Raw genomic sequence first — 17,621 nt, forward strand, 5'->3', positions numbered from 1 at the left:
TCTGGCTCCTCCCAGTGGTCCTATTGCCATTTGCAGAAATACATCACTCCCGGTAAAAAACCAAAACAACCAATCAGAGCTGCGGTCCGTAACTTTGTGTGTTTTCAAAATGTAGAAAAATGGATATAATAAGCGAGTACACCATGAATCCATTTTCCAAACCGTGTTTTTGGCTTGTCCTGAATCACTAGGGTGCACCTATAATAAGTGTTTATATTCGGACTATTTTAGATTGCTTCGGGGTACCGCGGCGGAGTAACCCAGTACCTTTGTGATTCTTCATAGACATAAACAGAGAGAAGTAGTTCCGGCTAAGATGTTCTTCCGCAAGACGCAAGCAGTTCTGTTTATTAACCGCTAGAGTGTCAAAAGTTCCCTACCGCAGATTTAAGATAGTCAATCTGCTTTTTTTATACAAATCTCACCTGTACACATTCTGGAGAGGTTGAGCAACTGACCCCTCTCTCTGCCAGTGACGTCACAGCCTGCCTTTCCTACAGACTAGTTAGGACATAAAGTAACAGTTATGAATTAAAAGAATAAAATTTGATAAAGTATTTTAAGATATTCGTTGGAAAACAAATATGATTTATTGTGAAATTATAATTTTACTCCGCGAGCAGCACGTAGACAAACAAAAGACAGCAGAAACCAATAACATTGTTACGTCTTATTTAGCAGACGCTTTTATCCAAAGTGACAATTAGGAGAGCATTTAACACACTGAATCCGGCGCGACGTGACGAGGTCCATACGGGTTCAATAGGTTAAATCATAACATGAAAACTTTATCGCGCGATTCGTGTCATCGCGACATACTGTAACATACTTACAGTGTGTGTTTGAAAAAAGGATGTAATCGTCCTTTGCTTTTTTCTGGGGTGCATTTTATCCCAGACGGCCTAATAGCAAAGTGAACAAACGAACGAACGAAAATTCAGAAGAGCAACAAGAGATTTGAAGCTCATAGCAGACGCGCCCAGGAGATGATTCAGTCTGTGATTGGCTGAATGTTACTTCACTCAAATCTAAGTAACAAATCAGAGAACACTACAGGAAATATTCACGCTGGATCCTAAAAAAAAAAAAAAAAAAATTAGCAGGGGTCAGAATCACCTGTTTCTAAAAGTGCGGGGGACGTGTCCCCCCCGTCCCCCCCGGTTGCTACGCCCCTGCCGCTAACCAATTGACAGATTTTTACCATACCATATTTTACAGCTTTTTTTTACTTAGCCAGTGACACTGAAAAGTACTTAACTAAGCATAAGCAGCAGTAACTAACATGTCATGAATGCGCCGACTGAAAAAAAAAAAATATATTTTCTGCTTATTTCATTTATTGACTGGAAGTTTTTTGCCAGTCAGACAGTTTGAAGGCTCATGCGCCTGACCAGGTTGCTCTTTTCTGTCACTTTGATTTCACCTCAAGACAGACTGATGGTGTCCTATTGTGTCATTGTCAAAACAAAAAATAATACCCCGTTCTCGGTTCAGTTAAAATAGTCATATTCAATGAACTCATGTCCTTGACTTGGTTGCAGTCTCTTCTTCCTCCCGTACACCTCTCAACAATAGTGAAGACTCTTGTTGCATAGACAGTAAGAGCTCAAATTCAGTTGTATATTTTTATTCTCTACTTCACATGCAATCTGCGTGGGTGCTGTAGCCATCAGCATGCTCCAGCCCCTTGAACCTGTAGAACAGTCTGCAAGACAAACAAAAATAGAGCACAAAGTGTTTAGAAATGAAACTTTCTCGTTCTGAAGTGCAAAATCTCTCATTATTGAGTGCATACATCAAGCTGCTCTTATGCCCTTTGCTTCAAAGCAAATGCATGACCTGAGCCAAAGCATGCAATGTGCTGAATCACATATTCAACCCAGATGTAACTTACTGTTTATTCTGCAGTTTGGAGGGTAACAGTACTGCCATTGAATGTGAATCTTACAGGTAAGTCCAGTTCTACAAGGATGTTTGAGGGCGTTAAACATCCCGAGTTTAATTTATAATACAAAGGCGAAAACTTTTTTTTAAAATCTTATTTAAAAAATTGAATAGGAAAAAAAACAGTCAAGTTCTTAGATGTGATTTTATAAAAAATTGTATGCGTTTGCCTGAAGTTTAAAAAAACATTTTATTGGCGTTAAATTCAATATGGCGTCTAACCTGATAGTTTGCCAGACGTGACAAAATGTTGTGAAGAGGCTCCATCTGCTGGCCGAATGCCTATTTTATTCTGAATTAATAGTAAGGAAACGGTGTGAAATGTTTCAATTATTAAATTATTACAATTTGTATCATTACATGTGGCTTTAATTTACTGTATTTAAATTATATTTTATCAGCGTTGTGTACCCTGCTAACCTTCAAACAGCGATATTCAGTGATGCTACACCTTTAAATGTGAACCGTGGCCCGACGTCATCACGTACAATACGTCCGGCGCGCGCTTGATATATATTCATGAGAGTTGAAGTCATCGGTCTTTTCACCGACTGTGTTGCAACGTTGCGCCATTAAACGAATCCAAAAACATCGGTCAAAATGGTAAGTCGATATATGATGTTTTTATTTTATGCGTTAATAATCTTCTTAAGTCTGACATTTTTTCACGATTTAATTGCTTGGAGTGGTTGAATTTGATTTAATAATGAGGATGCTCCACGAGCCACTTCTGAAGCACTGACTAGCATTACATGTGAATTAAATCCTACCTAGTCTAGTAGTTCATATACATTTACTGTTGAAAAGAAATGTTGATGAGTTAATCATTTTCAATAACTTAGTTTGCAGTAGTTTTTTATAAGTAAAGTTTTGCAAAAGTTACTGTAGTTACCTTAATGTATACTAGCAGCATAAGATGATTACCCAAGATACATCAATCTAGAATTTCATTTTACATGTTCCTCATGGGTGCTGCCATTTTGAGATCACGTGAGCTATGACTTCATTGTAACTGAAAAAAAAATAGCACAATCTGCCTTTTTACTTAAACGACAGCCACTGCTCAAATTTGTTTGAATTGTGTATTCACATTACATTTTAAAGGAATAAAACCTAAACATAGCTTTGCTCCTGCATGATTTGTACCTTAATGCATCCAGGCCGATTAGTAGTCATTATTTAGTCCAAAATCATTGGTACCGTTGGGATTGAGTGAACATTATGGTAAACTATTCTTTCTTAAAGTGGTGCTATTATGCTATTCCACTTCAACTTTAGTAAGTCTGTAATGTTGCTGTTCAAGCATAAAAAAGATCTGCAAAGTTACAAAGCTCAAAGTCCAATTAAAAACAAGGTATTTTGTTTAAGTGAACATGACATACAGCCTAGTATGGTGATCCATACTCAGAATTTGTGCTATGCATTTAACCCATCCAAAGTGTGCACACACACACACTCCGAGCAGTGGGCAGCCATTTATGCTGTGGCGACCAGGGAGCAGTTGGAGGTTTGGTGCCTTGCTCAAGAGAACCTCAGTCATGGTATTGCCGGCCCAAGACTGAGACCCACAACCCTAGGGTTAGGAGTCAAACTATCTAACCACTAGGCCGTGACTTCCCTAACAAATCACTTTTCAAAAACCACCACGAACAATGCATTTGAACTACAACGCATGTTTTCCGGGTTTTGTGATATCACAAATATTAACGAATGGGACTAGACCTGGTTGAGCTGCACTAGAGAAGGCAACATGTGTTATCACTATGTCAGAGAGCCTTTCAGTAAACCTCTTTTCTTTTTTTTTTTCTTTTTTTTCTTATCTTTTATGCTTATTAATTACTGTGCAGTAGAAAGATTCCATTAATGTTAAAGGTTCTTCATGGAACCATAGATTTCAATAAAGAACCTTTTATTTTTAAGAATCTAAGGTGCCATATATGAGCGCAGCCAATTATTATATTATTTGACTTCTGAAATGTTGTATGATTGTCTGGCATATTTATTCAAATTATAAAACTTGCTGTCGTGCAGAGACTATGCTCATACAGGCCCATTGCTAAGAGGTTAAAGCCAGTATTGATGATGAACAAGATGGACCATGCATTGCTAGAGCTGTAGCTGGGCCCTGAAGAGCTGTACCAAACTTTCCAGCGCTTTCATTCGAGAACGTCAACATGATCATCTCCACATATGGCAAGAATGAGAACGGACCTATGGGCAACATTGTGGTGAGTTCCTCATGGCTCGCTCATGGGACCTTTTCGATTTTTGAAAAGAACGTATCCTTCTACACTATCTTGTGGTTTAATTTTAGACTAATTGTCAAAATGTTTTAAAGTAGGTTAAGTGTACTTTTTTTAATGTCCCGCTATTTTGATCTAGTCGTTGAAACTATTGGCTTTGGATCTGGACTGCTTTCACTTTGAAGCAGTTTGCTGCCAATGGTGAAGCACAGCTGGGACCAGCTGAATGGTGCAAGAAGGTGGAGAACTTGAAGCTTTGGGGAGATTGGTGAGATAGGAAAACCCAAAAGAACAACACAACTGAATCAAATGTAATTTCTTTATGTAAAGTGACCATTTCTTACAGGTACATTTAACCCTTCCTTTGGGAAGTTGTAGCAAGTCTTCCACACCAGATGGAAAAAGCTTACCAGAACTTGCCCATTTGATCCTGGACCCTATTTTAAAAGTGAGTAATCTGCACTTTGAGTGCTAACATATGTTATCCAAGCCATTTATGATGATTTAAAAATTCTTCACTTTGACCTGATTGTCTTGATGAAAAATTTCAGTCTGACATGTCTTTTGTGAACTACTTTGGATTGTTTGACTCCTAAATATGGATATATTATGGAATTCACTTTTTCCACGGTGTAGATATTTGATGCCATCACAAACTTCAAGGGAAACCTCTAAACCGATTGAGAAGATGGACATCAGATAAAATCCTGAGGGCAAGACGAACACTATGGAGATTTAGATGAATTCAAAACATACAGTCAAGATCTGACTATAGTTTTAAAATGCCTTATTGTATTTTGGACCAACAGGCAATTGTGGTTTTTCTATGTTCCTAGTGAAACTGGAAATTAATGTTTTGTGCTTAAACCGTCAAATACAATTGCGCAATTTATGTACTGTGTACATGGCTTGTATCCTAATACATATTGTGTGCTTGCTGTAGTATTAAAAGAGATTAGCAACCTCAAAGTAAAAATGTTTTCGTCATGAGAAATTTTGTAAGCCTGAAATATTTTGATAAGTGGATTTAAGTGGTAAGGTTTTGATATGCCATAAGAATGTATTCAGGTGTAGTATGTATGTGCATAATAGATTATTATAAGTCTTTAGTTTCCATTTCAAAGAAATACAGACTTCATTTCAGGATTTTAGGCTGGAAAAAAATAATTTGAATGTAAATGATGGATTAATGTACAGTCTATTCGACCTGCACGCACGAATGTACTTTAGTGCGATCACTCCTGTTTTTTTTTTTTTTTCATTTGTATCATGTTAAATGTCATCTATTCTGACAAGGGTTCATTAGTCAAAGTTGATTGATAGTAGGTAGTGCTGATTAGAGTTAACATGCAAAGGCAATCCCTGGTATTAGTACATATAAAACCCATCAAAATATTATACTTAAGTACCTGTTACACATTTGAGTTCGGAACAACAAAGGGTGAATGTGAGAGTGCTAGTTTCAAAACGATCTAACTTGGCGGGCAAAAAGATGTATATTCATTTCAGAAGGAACCCAAGACTTGGAAGTCAGCCTCGTATGACTTTCCTCCATAACCAAGTCAAAAAAAAATCAATTGTAACAAGTTTTGCATAAGCAAATGCCACTCAAATAAAAACAAGCTCTTAGTATTCACTATTGTGTGTGTATGCTGTATAAATTGATCCATTGTGACCTGAACGAGGGGTGCAGACTTTAATTAAACATACAGAAACAAGACAAGGACATATTTACAGCGCTTACAAGGTAAGCATTGATACATTCATGAAGCTGTTTCCTGCTCATTTCATATCAACATCTCAAGAAAAGAATATTCAGAATCTGGAATAGGAATGTGTCCACTGCAGTCAATACTTCAGAGCTTTTATACAATGGCATAGTGAATGCAAGTGCTTGTAGTTTAATCACTATTAACTAGAAGGGCAACTATGGTAAAACAACACCTTATAAACATCTAATGTTCACACTGCTGTCAAAGAAATGGAGTTTCCCCTCTAGCAAGGGGTGCAGGCCACTCAAAACGGGTACATAAGTCAATTTTACAATGAATTGACATCTTAATCGAGATGTAGTGTACTTTACCCAAACTTACTTTTGCGCCTGGGGCTGAAGTGCATCAGTGCGACTTGAAAGACTGATGAGCATGAGCAATCAAGGCTCAAAGGTCAGACCAAAAGAAACACCACTTATCAACATTCAAATAAATACAAACGGAAAAGAGTTACCCTCTAGAGTTGAACTGTACCTGTGGTAAATCACTGCAATGAAGAAGTTCACCTATTCGTTAATTAGCAATGACATTGGCTGGTCATAACATCAAGGTGGAACTATGTGGTGCTACTTGGGTAGAAAACAGAATCGGTACCCAAAGTACACTTTGAAAGGACTGAATTCTCATGCTTCAAATCTTAAAAACAAAAGCCTTTAGAAATGAGAGATCAGTATTTGGTCACCGGTCTACACAGAGACAGGTGAATTGGCCACAAAATGCAATGCAAGAGTCCTTAATCATGAGATTCTGCTTGGTCATTATGTGTAGAAGATGACCTCCGGGATTTGTCCATCCTCTACAGAAGTGCCATTGTTATTGCCTGCAGCATAGCAGAATGTAAAGCAGGTCTTGGTACCAGTAGCAGGGGATTCGTGGGTGACTTTCCGCATCCCCTTGGTCCCATAATGAGAATCTGGTCCCTGCAAAAGCATTCCATCACAGGTTCATTTATAATACATTAAAAACTGTATTAAATGATACAGACAAATTGTATTAAATGATTATTCTTTGATCACAGAAGGATTTCAAGGAATAGATAGATAGGTCCATTGTCCAATAGCGTAGCAATGTTTGAAGCACAGCTCACAAAGAAGTCACTTTTAAAACCAAACAGCTTTCTATTGGTAAATGCAATGAATTTGCTTGACCAACTTGAACACGATGCAAAATCTGCATGGGAAAATCTTTTTCTCTCACACAAAATTCCAGATCCCATGGATTCCTTTTAAAACTCCTGTATATTGCCAATGATAATTAATAGCCAGTAGACTTTAGTTAATTAAGTATTAGCTATTATAAGCGCAACTGGAGATGCAAGGAACCATGATTTGGTACTTTCCATTGCTCATAGGTGTCAGGTGGCATTATAATACCATTTTAGCATACAAATGGATTGATACTCCAATTTTGAGTCTGTTTTACCTTGAGGGTGGCACAGGCAATGTAGTTGACACTGGGAAGAATTTCCACAGGCTCCTTGAACATGACTCGGAAGGTACTGGCTGTTCCATCGCAGCTAAAGCCTGTATCATTCTGACCGAGAACGGTGTTGCTGTCTGTATGTATAATCTAGATTTGAGGAAAACATGCACCATTACCACACACGTACTGCCACATTTTCACACTCCCACCATCAGCAAACATACTCTTCAGACAATTCATGGTTGAAATAAGGAAAAAGGGGCTTAGTTCTCACCTGGATGTTGACCTGATAATCAGTTGGACCATGTATGGACCCATAGAGCCCAAATCCCACCACAAATATTCTGCGGTTCACAGAAAACCTGTGAGGAATTTGAATGCAAATTTTATTTGACAAAAGTTTTTAACATTCCACCTATATAAGGTACATAAAATGACTGGAATCAAATCAATGTTCTCATTTAGTGTCTCAGCACTTTCTCAATCAATGGTTTAAAAAAAAAAAAAAACCTTACCGGATGCGGTCACTGGTTCCGCTGTAGCCCCAGCGGCTCTCCACTTGACTGAAGCGCGTGATGCTGCACTCTTTCCCCCGGAGGCAACAGCGAGGCCGGTCAATAAACTCTACGTGTGGTTTCGGATTGACAGTAAAATGCAGGAAAAGACTGACCACCTCCCGGTCTGTGAGTATACCAGACTGAGCTGGACCTATCGCCCACACACACAAGGTTTAGCGCTATGGCTAGTGCCACTCAGGAAGCTAAAGTAGCTATCACTAGCCTTTTAGCTTAGCCAGAAATACTGCAGATCCACTTGCCAGAAAAGTATTCAGAAATGGTTTCATAATCAAGGATCTGATGAAAATTACCTGCTGCAAACTCTTCAATAGTCATGAGCGGGAAGCGAATAAGGGAAAGCGCTTTTCCCAACACTCTACGCTTGTTCTCCGGCGTGGGCTGTAACTGTTGTCTTTGGGCCTCAGCTTCTGCCCAACGTACCGCAGCCCCGAAGAGACGGACTTCCCGTACCCCCAGCGTATCTCTCTCCAGGACTGCCATGAGAGTGTCTGCACCGGAGGGAACATAACAGGCTCTATTTCTGACTCACTCTTCTGATTGTATTCTGTTGTGATATTTGATACTTAGGAGCAATACCGAGGTCGACATCCGTAAAGCCCTCGGCGGCTAGCGCATCAGCGGTGTTCTTGTCGATATTTTCTAAGCATAGACTAGCCAGCTGGGGCTCGTCAAAAAGCCGTGCCTGAAAGCAAAAGGAACTGTGTTTTCATATAATCTATAATAGACCGCGTGCAAAAAAAAAGCAGACAACAAACACACTCAATAAGCTTGAGGCGCTGTTTGCTAGGATTTGAAAGGGAATCAAAGGTGCAGTCCAATATGTCAGTTCCTAGCCCCAATATATCAACCCTGTGATTACCTGGGTGAGCAACATAAACGCATTGTCAGCACGTAGGTTTTTCTTTAAGAATTCGACGCAGTGGGCTTCGAGCGCAGGAACTGCGTACTTTTTGGCAGTGTATAGCGTGGTCATAACGGTCTCTGGTCCAATTTGCACTTCATCGGAGTATAAAAATCTGCAATTGCAAAAGGGAAAAAAAATATTATAGACTTGCCAGCTCACATAAAGACAATGATAGATAGATAGATAGATAGATAGATATAAATGGACATACAATATTGATCCCCATTTAAATTTTTGAGACTAGTTATTGCTTCTATCAACAATGGCTAATATATTTCAAAGTTCTGATTTATTGCAAACATTTACCACGGTTTATTTCCGCCAAGAAAGCTCTATCCAGCACAATCATTTACAAACTAACAAAGAATCCAGAAGCTTACTAACACTGTTGTTGGGTAATAGTGGGAACAGAAACTGTTCTTGGTATGTCGGCGGAAATCACGTGTATATGCCATGGTAAATGTTTAAATGTTTGCAAGGGTCTGCTGACTGCAGTTACATGGCAGAGGGCATCTAAAGGACGTCATGAAAAAAACAGAGGTCAACACACAGAAGAGCAGGACAGAGCATTAAACGTGCAGCGCAGCATTCCTCGGCCCATTCTTACTTGAGAAGGGCTAGAAATGCAGCCGGTTCCACATCTGGCAGTTCAATTTCGGTCGACGTTGTTGCCATGCCACCGTTGAACATGGCATCAAACACGGCACTTCCCACAGCGAGAGCAAATCTGCGAAGAGCAACGGGACCGGGCTGTAAATACGGCCATTTGAGGATTAAATATTGATTTATCCTCGCCGAGACAAATACTTTAGTTTATATCCATCGAGCGGGAGAGTTTGCCATAAGTTTAGTTTATTGCAATATACAGAATGATTCAAAAATGACTCCAGTAAAACATACAAACAGACCGCTATTCATCCCTACCTGTGCGCTGGAATGCGCTGCACTCCCATTCCCTTCCCAACCAAAAAATGGACGTCACTTAGCACTTCGTTGTTAAACAAAAATGCAAACCTTTCTTTCACTGTACTTTTTGTCGCTTGCCAGTTGTAGACCGGCTCTCGATAAACCAAAACTGAAGCCGGGCTGCTGGGAAGCGATGAGACGGCGGCGGACGCGTCGACGGAGGAGGACGCGGTTGATGAGGATGAGGAGGAGGATGATGATGATGTCGCCGTCATGTTTGACGCAGCGCCTGAAGTCGCTCCGCTCTGAGCGACCGACTGCCGGGGAGGGTTCTGCGCGCTCGGCGTGCTCCTCACCGCAGACTCGGCGCCTCCGCCGTTCTCTGGGCCTGACCGAGGGTTCGCGTTCCCCGCGCCCCGGTTCATCCCAACGGCTGCACCCACGGCTCCCCTGTTGCTTGCGGGTGAGGAATGAGCGCTGTTGCTCGGCGGTGCATTGCCAAGCGGCCCCGAAGTAGACAAGTTTAGACATGGGGATCTGCTATTGCTTTCACCCGCAGCCATCTTGGATGGTGAACACTGCAGGCTTTGCTGGAATAAATACACACAACAGCGCATAACCAGAAATACTGGCCAAATGACTGCCTTTCCACGAGAGATTCGAACATCATCGAGTCCCCTTTAAATTAACTCGGCCTTCCTTCTTACAATTAATTGTAGTTTTCATGTTTAGGATGTGACCGTTTTATTCTCCAGCCAACGCTTTATTGAAGAGGAGGCAGGTGTGCGTGGAAAGTTTTCATTTTAGGAAGTGTGACTGTGGAAAGTGGCATGAAACTAAGAGAATGACTTTTCCCACATGGCCAAAAATGAAGTGTTAACCATTTGAGTAGTGTAAATAATACTGTAAAATCAATCAACAAGTGCAATTTTTCAGATTCTTGGGTTTTTTGGTTGTTTGTTAAGTAAATCATTATTTCCAATAATTTTGTACTTTTTTGGTCCCTGCTGTAATAGATATTTATGTGAGTTTTAAAATTGTGAATTATGTCAAATCTTCAATCAATTAATTAATTCACTCATTCACTTATTTATTATACATTCCTTAGTTCCTTCCCGAGTTAGCTAGATGTCTGTTTAGTGTAAAATTATACTGCAAACCAGTGAAATATCATTAACAGCAGTTGACCCAAGCACCTTTGTAATGCCTTTTACAATTATAATGATAATGAAATAATAATACAAGTTAAGATACAAGTAATTATTAGAAATATACAATGAATTAACATCATGGAGTAGCGTAAACAATATATTGCTGATCTTAATAATAGTTTGCCTTAACTTCAGTACAGTGACAATAAAAGCCAATTATTTAATTTGGGAAATATTCTTTCTAAAATCATACTTCATTATTTCTCCCACGGTATACATATTGTATTTACTAATCTACTACTACAGTTTTTTTTACATTGCCATAATTAGGCTTTAAGTGCTGTTGCAATTTACTGCAAGTGTAGTAATTTTGTAGTTGGTTTTATGGCAATAAATAAATAAATACTAGTTAAACCATGGTTACTGCAGTGGTACTGTACTGTAGTGTGGTTAATTTTCATGAGGTTCTTATTTGGGCATTTGGAAGACACTAATAAGTATTCATTTAACTGACATATAAGTGTAAATTTCCAACAATCTCTAGCCTATAAAATGATTTAATAGGCTACTACTTTTTGATGAAATACTGCAAAGATGCTGGAAAAGTCATGGAATATCATTGGATATTAATTTATGTGATACATCTATTTTTTAAAGATAATTTTGTTTGGGTCAAATAACTTTTTAATGGAAGAAAATAAAGGGTATGCTACCTGTACTAAAATATGACTTAATGTATTCATATATTAATATTATTATATATTTATTCCATAATTAGTGGCCCAACTGTTGAATATAATTGAGTAGTTATAGCAGAAAATGGACAAATGCTTTAAAACTCAATAAAATAACTATTTTCAGTCATGCGTAATGCAAATGAAGCACGTTGCCATTCGCCCCGCCTACCCAAACCTGCAAACCAATCAACACCACCAAGGAACTGTCAATCAAACTAACGTTTGTGGCTGAGCTAGCGTTTGCGTTAAGAAAACAGGCATTAATTTAGGTAAGTGGAAATATTGTGTATTAACGAGCGGTAGATTTTTATAAATACATATAGATATGTATAAATAGAAATAAATAAGCTGTCGTAATGAGGACGTCATTTATTTATTTATTTAATGTGCGCTTCAACAGAGGCTAGTTAGCCAACTATGCTAACGTTACTTTAGCTAATAATAATAACCGTTGATGCATAGAAAAGTCATTTTTAAGCATTATTATGCACCTCAAGCTCTCACTCGCATGCATCTGTGTTTGCAAATATACAACCTACTACATATTTTAAGCAAACAAAACACATAATAAATAAACCAACTATATTTATTTAATAATGGCAGTGTTTACAAACACGATGTCTAGTTAGACAGCATTATTTTAGTATCATTAAGATACTAAAATTGTTTTACTAATATTTTTTTAACGTATTTTTGTATTTTCTTTCTTAATATTAGTTACTTGTGTAATTTTGTTTATTGGTTATATATATGTATGTACATGTGTGTGTGTCTATATACATATATATATATATATACAGTACAGACCAAAAGTTTGTAAACATTACTATTTTTAATGTTTTTGAAAGAAGTTTCTTCTGCTCATCAAACCTGCATTTTTTTTATCAAAAATACAGAATTTTTTTAAAATATTATAATATATTATTACAATTTAAAATAATTGTTTTTTCATTTATTATACTTTAAATTATCATTTATTTCTGTGATGGAAAGCTGAATTTTTAGGATCATTATCACATGATCCTTTAGAAATCATTCCAATATGACGATGCAATATCAAAGTTGGAAACAGTTCTGCTGCTTAATATTTTTTCAGAAGATGTGATACTTTTTTAGGATACTTTGATGAATAAAAAAAAAAGAAGAAGCTATGTTTTTAAAATATAAATATTTTGTAATAACAATATACACTACTGGTCAGTCATTTTTTTTTTTTTTATGAAATCAATACTTTTATTCAGCAAGGATGTGTTAAATTGATAAAAAGTGATAGTAAAGAAAATATATTATTAGAATATATATTATTAGAATATTTATTTTTATTTTGAATAAATGCAGTTCTTTTTAACGTTTTATTCATCAAATATATTAGACAGCAGAACTGTTTCCAACACTCATAATAAATCAGAATATTAGAATGATTTTTAAATGATCATGTGATAGACTGGATGTTACATGTGACACTGAAGGCTGGAGTAATGATGCTGAAAGTTCAGCTTTGCATCACAGGAATAAATTATGTTATTAAAGTATATTCAAATAGAAAACTATTATTTTAAGTTGTAATAATATTTCACAATATTACTGTTTTTTCTGGATTTTTGATCAAATAAATGCAGGCTTGATGAAGAAGAAGAAACTTCTTTCAAAAACATTAAAAATAGTAATGTTTCCAAACTTTTGGTCTGTACTGTACTATATTACTATAAATATACTATAAATATATTAATATACTACACACACACATTTATTTATATATATATATATATATATATATATATATATATATATACACACGTGTATATATATATTGTTTATTTATTTTTTGGTTTTAGTTATTTTAGTACAGCAAGTTAAACTAAAAGGGAAATAGAAATGTTGTCTCGGCAAATAGCTAAAATAAAATGTTTATTTTATTTTAAGTTTATTTCAGTTAATGTTTATTATATTTCAAGTAACAAAAATACATTTTCTACCCTTTGTTGTTTGTTTGTGTGTGTCCCAGAATTTTCTGAGTTCATGTAATGGGTGGTGTGAAGCAAGAGCAAACTGATGCTCCTGCATCTAAAGACTCTCAACACACAGATAATGCACAAGAGGAGGTAAGATCAGGATTCCTTAGTCTTCTGCAATAATTTTGATTATGTATCACAAAGTACCGTAGCTATGTAATTGCATCATTGTAAAAGGTTTTTGTGGTCAGTATAGTCAGTCACACTGATATTTTCTTTAATGCTCTTCCCATATTTTAATATATTTATAACAATTTGAATTGATTTGTTACAGAACCAATCGACTTCACAGCCAGTAAAGAAGCGAGGCTGGCCAAAAGGGAAGAAGAGAAAGAAGGTTTTACCAAACGGCCCCAAGGCTCCAGTTACAGGTTATGTGCGGTTCTTGAATGAGAGACGGGAACACATCCGAGCACTTCACCCCGATCTTCCCTTCCCAGAAATTACCAAGAGACTTGGTGCAGAATGGAGCCGTCTGGCTCCTCATGATAAACAGGTATTTTGTGTGTGTGTGTGTGTAACTGTCCATTTGTTTCCTCGTGTTCACCCAAAACTTAAAATTTACTCACCTTCAGGCCATACATGAGTTTGTATCTTCTTTAGAATAGATTTAGAGTAATTCAGCATTACTTCACTTGCTCACCAGTGGATCCTCTGCAGTGAATGGGTGCCGTCAGAATGAGAGTCCAAACAGATGATAAAACATAACAATATTCCCAGAGTAATCCACACTCCACTCCAGTACATCAATTAACATCTTTTGAAGTGAAAAGCAACGTTTGCTTTTGACTACAATGCATTCATAATTATTAGGCACATTGATATTCTGATCATATATGTTTTACTTATATGTTTTACTAATTCCAAACCACATCAATCTTAATAACTACTATACATTTTGTATTTAATTATTTGTGTAAAAAATAATTAAATTTTGTCGTGGTACTGGAGTGCTTTGGATTACACTTACATCTTAAATGGCCTGAGGCTGAGTAAATTGTCAGCAAACTTGCATTATTGAGTGAACTATTCCTTGGAATATCATCCTACTGATGAAAATGAATTTTATTTTATTTAATATTTTTAACAGCGGTACCTAGATGAAGCCGAAAGGGACAAAATGCAGTATGCACGAGAACTCAGGGAGTATCAAAAAAGTGAAGCTTATCAGATCACATGTGCAAAAGTTCAGGACAAGAGAATTAAGAGCGGTAAAAATTCTCTCCCTCTTTTTAGGGTGTGTTATTTGCATGCACTTTTCTGGTGATTTGTTGTTTTTGTTTTTTTTACGAGTTTGCGATAATTTTCAACTCAAAATTAGCAATGGTTCAAATGTTAGTTTTAGAGTGAATCATTTGTTTGTTTATTTGTTTTACAGAGGAGTTGACTTCTGTCATTATCAATGCCAACAGTTCCGGGTCTACAGGTTTTAAGGTAAGTATACCAACAAAGCCTGAATTCTCAAACATTCTCGCCCCATTCCTGAAGTAGTAAGCGTGGAAATTATTCTTGCAACCTGCCTCATGAAACAATTTCCTTTCAGAACTCCGACTTAACGCCCAGATTTGACGTCCCTATTTTCACAGAAGAATTTTTAGACCAAAACAAAGGTACGTTTTAGAACAAACCATAAACATCAATGTGGAAAGCTATATTCTTAAAACGTCTCATTTCCCAGCACGAGAAGCGGAGCTGCGGCGACTGCGCAAGGCTAATGTGGAGTTCGAAGAGCAGAATGCGGTTCTCCAGAAGCACATTTCCGACATGTTCAGCGCTAAAGAGCGGCTGGAGGCTGAGCTGGGCCAGGATGAGCTGCGCACGCAAGCTCTACAGCGCCGCCTTCAGGCGATCAAACAGACACTGCTCAACAGCCTGGCCACTGTGCCTTTGCCAGGTCAGTACTGTACGGTGCCCATAATACCAGTACCATATTTGATTCTTTTTTTGGTGCAGTGGGAAACAGCATTGTTTTTTGCTCAGGCACGGGCGAGACGCCATCGATTGGAACGCTGGACTCGTACCTGAGTCGCTTGAGTAGTGCTTTAGAGAGCAGGCCTCATGAACATCGCAACTTAGTCCTCAAGCTACAAGAGCTCTTGGCTCACCTAGACAGGTAACTATTTCTGCCTCTGGTTTGCGATACTATGCTCCATAAAGGCCTTTTCACACTGAGTGCACCGAGCATTAAATGATTGATCGCTGCCTTCTAATTTTGTTCCTGGCTATTGAAAGTATAAAAAGAAATATTCAAAATCTTTTAACTCCGTTATGTGTCAACATAAATAGGCCTATACAAAAATAGAAATTGCTGATGATAATTCAAGTGTCCAATAAGTGTAAATGACAAAATTTGGAATTAAATGTGTAGTTTCCCAAAAGAAAAATACTCAAGTACTTAAGTAAAATACGAATTTAAAAATACTTTGTTACTGTCCGCCACTGCATAATCATACATATGCTGTTGGAGATTTATTTAGGACTCTGTAAGCATGTTAGCTGATGGACATCTTTTTCTTCTTTCTTTTCCTCCAGTGAGAAGCTTTGAAAACATGTCTATAGCTGTGGAGGGATCTGAACGTCCCAAGCATTTGGAAGGCCTGGGACCCCATGCTTTGCATCACAAGGTGTAACAGGCCATGCGGTTTAATGGGATATTTTCACTCGACGATAAGCTAATTTGTAACACTGTTCAAAATCATTGACATGTAATCTAATGCACCATATTGCTGTTTTCCCAAATACAGCAGTTCATTGAAAGACTAAGTCCATTTAGAAACACGGAAAGCATGGTTTAAAGGCATGCTATGATTTTTTTACAAGGTAATATTGTCTTTATGAAGTTGTAATGAAATGTAAAGTGCAGCGTTTACATTGGGTGACCTGAACCCTTGCTGCACAGTGCTGTGGATTTCAAGAACCTCTTGAGAATTGCTCCTTGAATTTTATGAATATGATGATCTAAACATTGAATAACATTCCTAATCATTATGTTTTCTGAATTAAAATTCCTAAATAATGTTGATTTTTCCTTGCATTCCATTTTGAACGAACCGTAAGTCAGTTGGCATTGCAAAGGGAAACTGAATTCTAGCATTGAAATATTTCAGGTGTCAGCAGTTTACCTTGCTTTAGTGATGTAGTTGAATGGATTTTTTTCAGGATTGTATGAATTATTTTAATATGAAAAAAAAAACAATAAAATCTGGCAATAATTATTGTACTTTTTTTTTTTTTTATGATACCATTACATTATTCAGCTTCAAGTTGTACGTTTATCCAGTAGAGGGTGACATTGGCCACAACATAAAGAAAAGTTCTGTAATCTAAAGATATAAAGGGAGTGTTCCCTTAAGCAAAAAAAAAGAATACATCTTATATATATATATATATATATATATATATATATATATTGTATATCAAATTAACAAAATTTGTCTCCAGACCTAAAAATTTTATATGACTTTATCCACCTTCTCTTACTGAATGCAGCCAAAATGAACTAAAAGTCACAACTGTCAAACAATCCTTTTTTTTTTTTTTTTTTTTTTTTAATGATTTAACTCTTAATACTTTAAATCAAATAAAAAGGTAGGCTGTTATTTCACAATTGCAACCACTGCTTTGAAAGACAATTGCCATAAAAATTTATCTTTAGCTTTTTCTTTTAATTAATATTCAAAGGAATTTGTATTTAATTAAAGGAGATGTTACATAATGTTACGGACAAACAGACTTGGTCACCATTCACTTTCACCGTATCTTTTTTGACAAGTCAATGGAGTTGTTTCACCTAAGAAAGAAAGTCACACGAGTTTCTCTGTGAGTAACAACATGTCTGTGAGCAGGGGCGTAGTGGCCATTTTAAAAGTGGGGGGGACAGCTGTATGGTGATTTGACCCAAAGCTGATGTTCATAATAAATTCTAAATAGAATACCAATTGGCATTTTACTT

General features: G+C 37.0%; 2 protein-coding genes, 1 long non-coding RNA gene and 1 other non-coding gene across 6 annotated transcripts; 3 read left to right on the top strand and 1 right to left on the bottom strand.

Moving 5' to 3' along the window:
• Positions 1-2,405: 2,405 nt before the first annotated feature.
• LOC127943154 (uncharacterized) lies at positions 2,406-5,181 on the top strand. Its single transcript, XR_008149571.1, has 5 exons — positions 2,406-2,547; positions 3,976-4,172; positions 4,327-4,455; positions 4,534-4,635; positions 4,824-5,181. It is a non-coding gene; the product is annotated as an uncharacterized LOC127943154 (long non-coding RNA).
• Positions 4,680-4,745, top strand: LOC127943750 (small nucleolar RNA SNORD37). The gene has a single exon (XR_008149899.1). It is a non-coding gene; the product is annotated as a small nucleolar RNA SNORD37 (small nucleolar RNA).
• A 675-nt stretch (positions 5,182-5,856) lies between the features above and the next one.
• Positions 5,857-10,521, bottom strand: LOC127943153 (BTB/POZ domain-containing protein 2). 3 transcript variants are annotated; one of them, XM_052539364.1, is made up of 9 exons: positions 9,788-10,521; positions 9,471-9,590; positions 8,819-8,975; positions 8,536-8,641; positions 8,250-8,447; positions 7,897-8,089; positions 7,656-7,743; positions 7,382-7,528; positions 5,857-6,879 (listed from the first exon to the last, which is right to left on the bottom strand). In XM_052539364.1, the coding sequence occupies exons 1-9, from the start codon at positions 10,384-10,386 to the stop codon at positions 6,718-6,720; spliced, it is 1,770 nt and encodes a 589-aa protein (XP_052395324.1). In that variant the 5' UTR covers positions 10,387-10,521; the 3' UTR covers positions 5,857-6,717. The 3 variants fall into 3 exon arrangements, with proteins under 3 accessions (XP_052395324.1, XP_052395325.1, XP_052395326.1); XM_052539365.1 differs by having other exon boundaries at positions 9,878-10,520; XM_052539366.1 differs by lacking the exon at positions 9,471-9,590 and having other exon boundaries at positions 9,878-10,519.
• A 1,276-nt stretch (positions 10,522-11,797) lies between these two features.
• On the top strand, positions 11,798-16,884 carry LOC127942430 (SWI/SNF-related matrix-associated actin-dependent regulator of chromatin subfamily E member 1-related). The gene is made up of 9 exons (XM_052538129.1): positions 11,798-11,926; positions 13,663-13,759; positions 13,944-14,165; positions 14,760-14,880; positions 15,048-15,103; positions 15,213-15,279; positions 15,348-15,563; positions 15,650-15,782; positions 16,202-16,884. The coding sequence occupies exons 2-9, from the start codon at positions 13,682-13,684 to the stop codon at positions 16,212-16,214; spliced, it is 906 nt and encodes a 301-aa protein (XP_052394089.1). The 5' UTR covers positions 11,798-11,926; positions 13,663-13,681; the 3' UTR covers positions 16,215-16,884.
• The last annotated feature ends 737 nt before the right edge of the window (positions 16,885-17,621 follow it).

This window comes from Carassius gibelio, chromosome A22 (genome assembly GCF_023724105.1).
Source record: "Carassius gibelio isolate Cgi1373 ecotype wild population from Czech Republic chromosome A22, carGib1.2-hapl.c, whole genome shotgun sequence".
Classification (NCBI taxonomy): Eukaryota; Metazoa; Chordata; class Actinopteri; order Cypriniformes; family Cyprinidae; genus Carassius; species Carassius gibelio.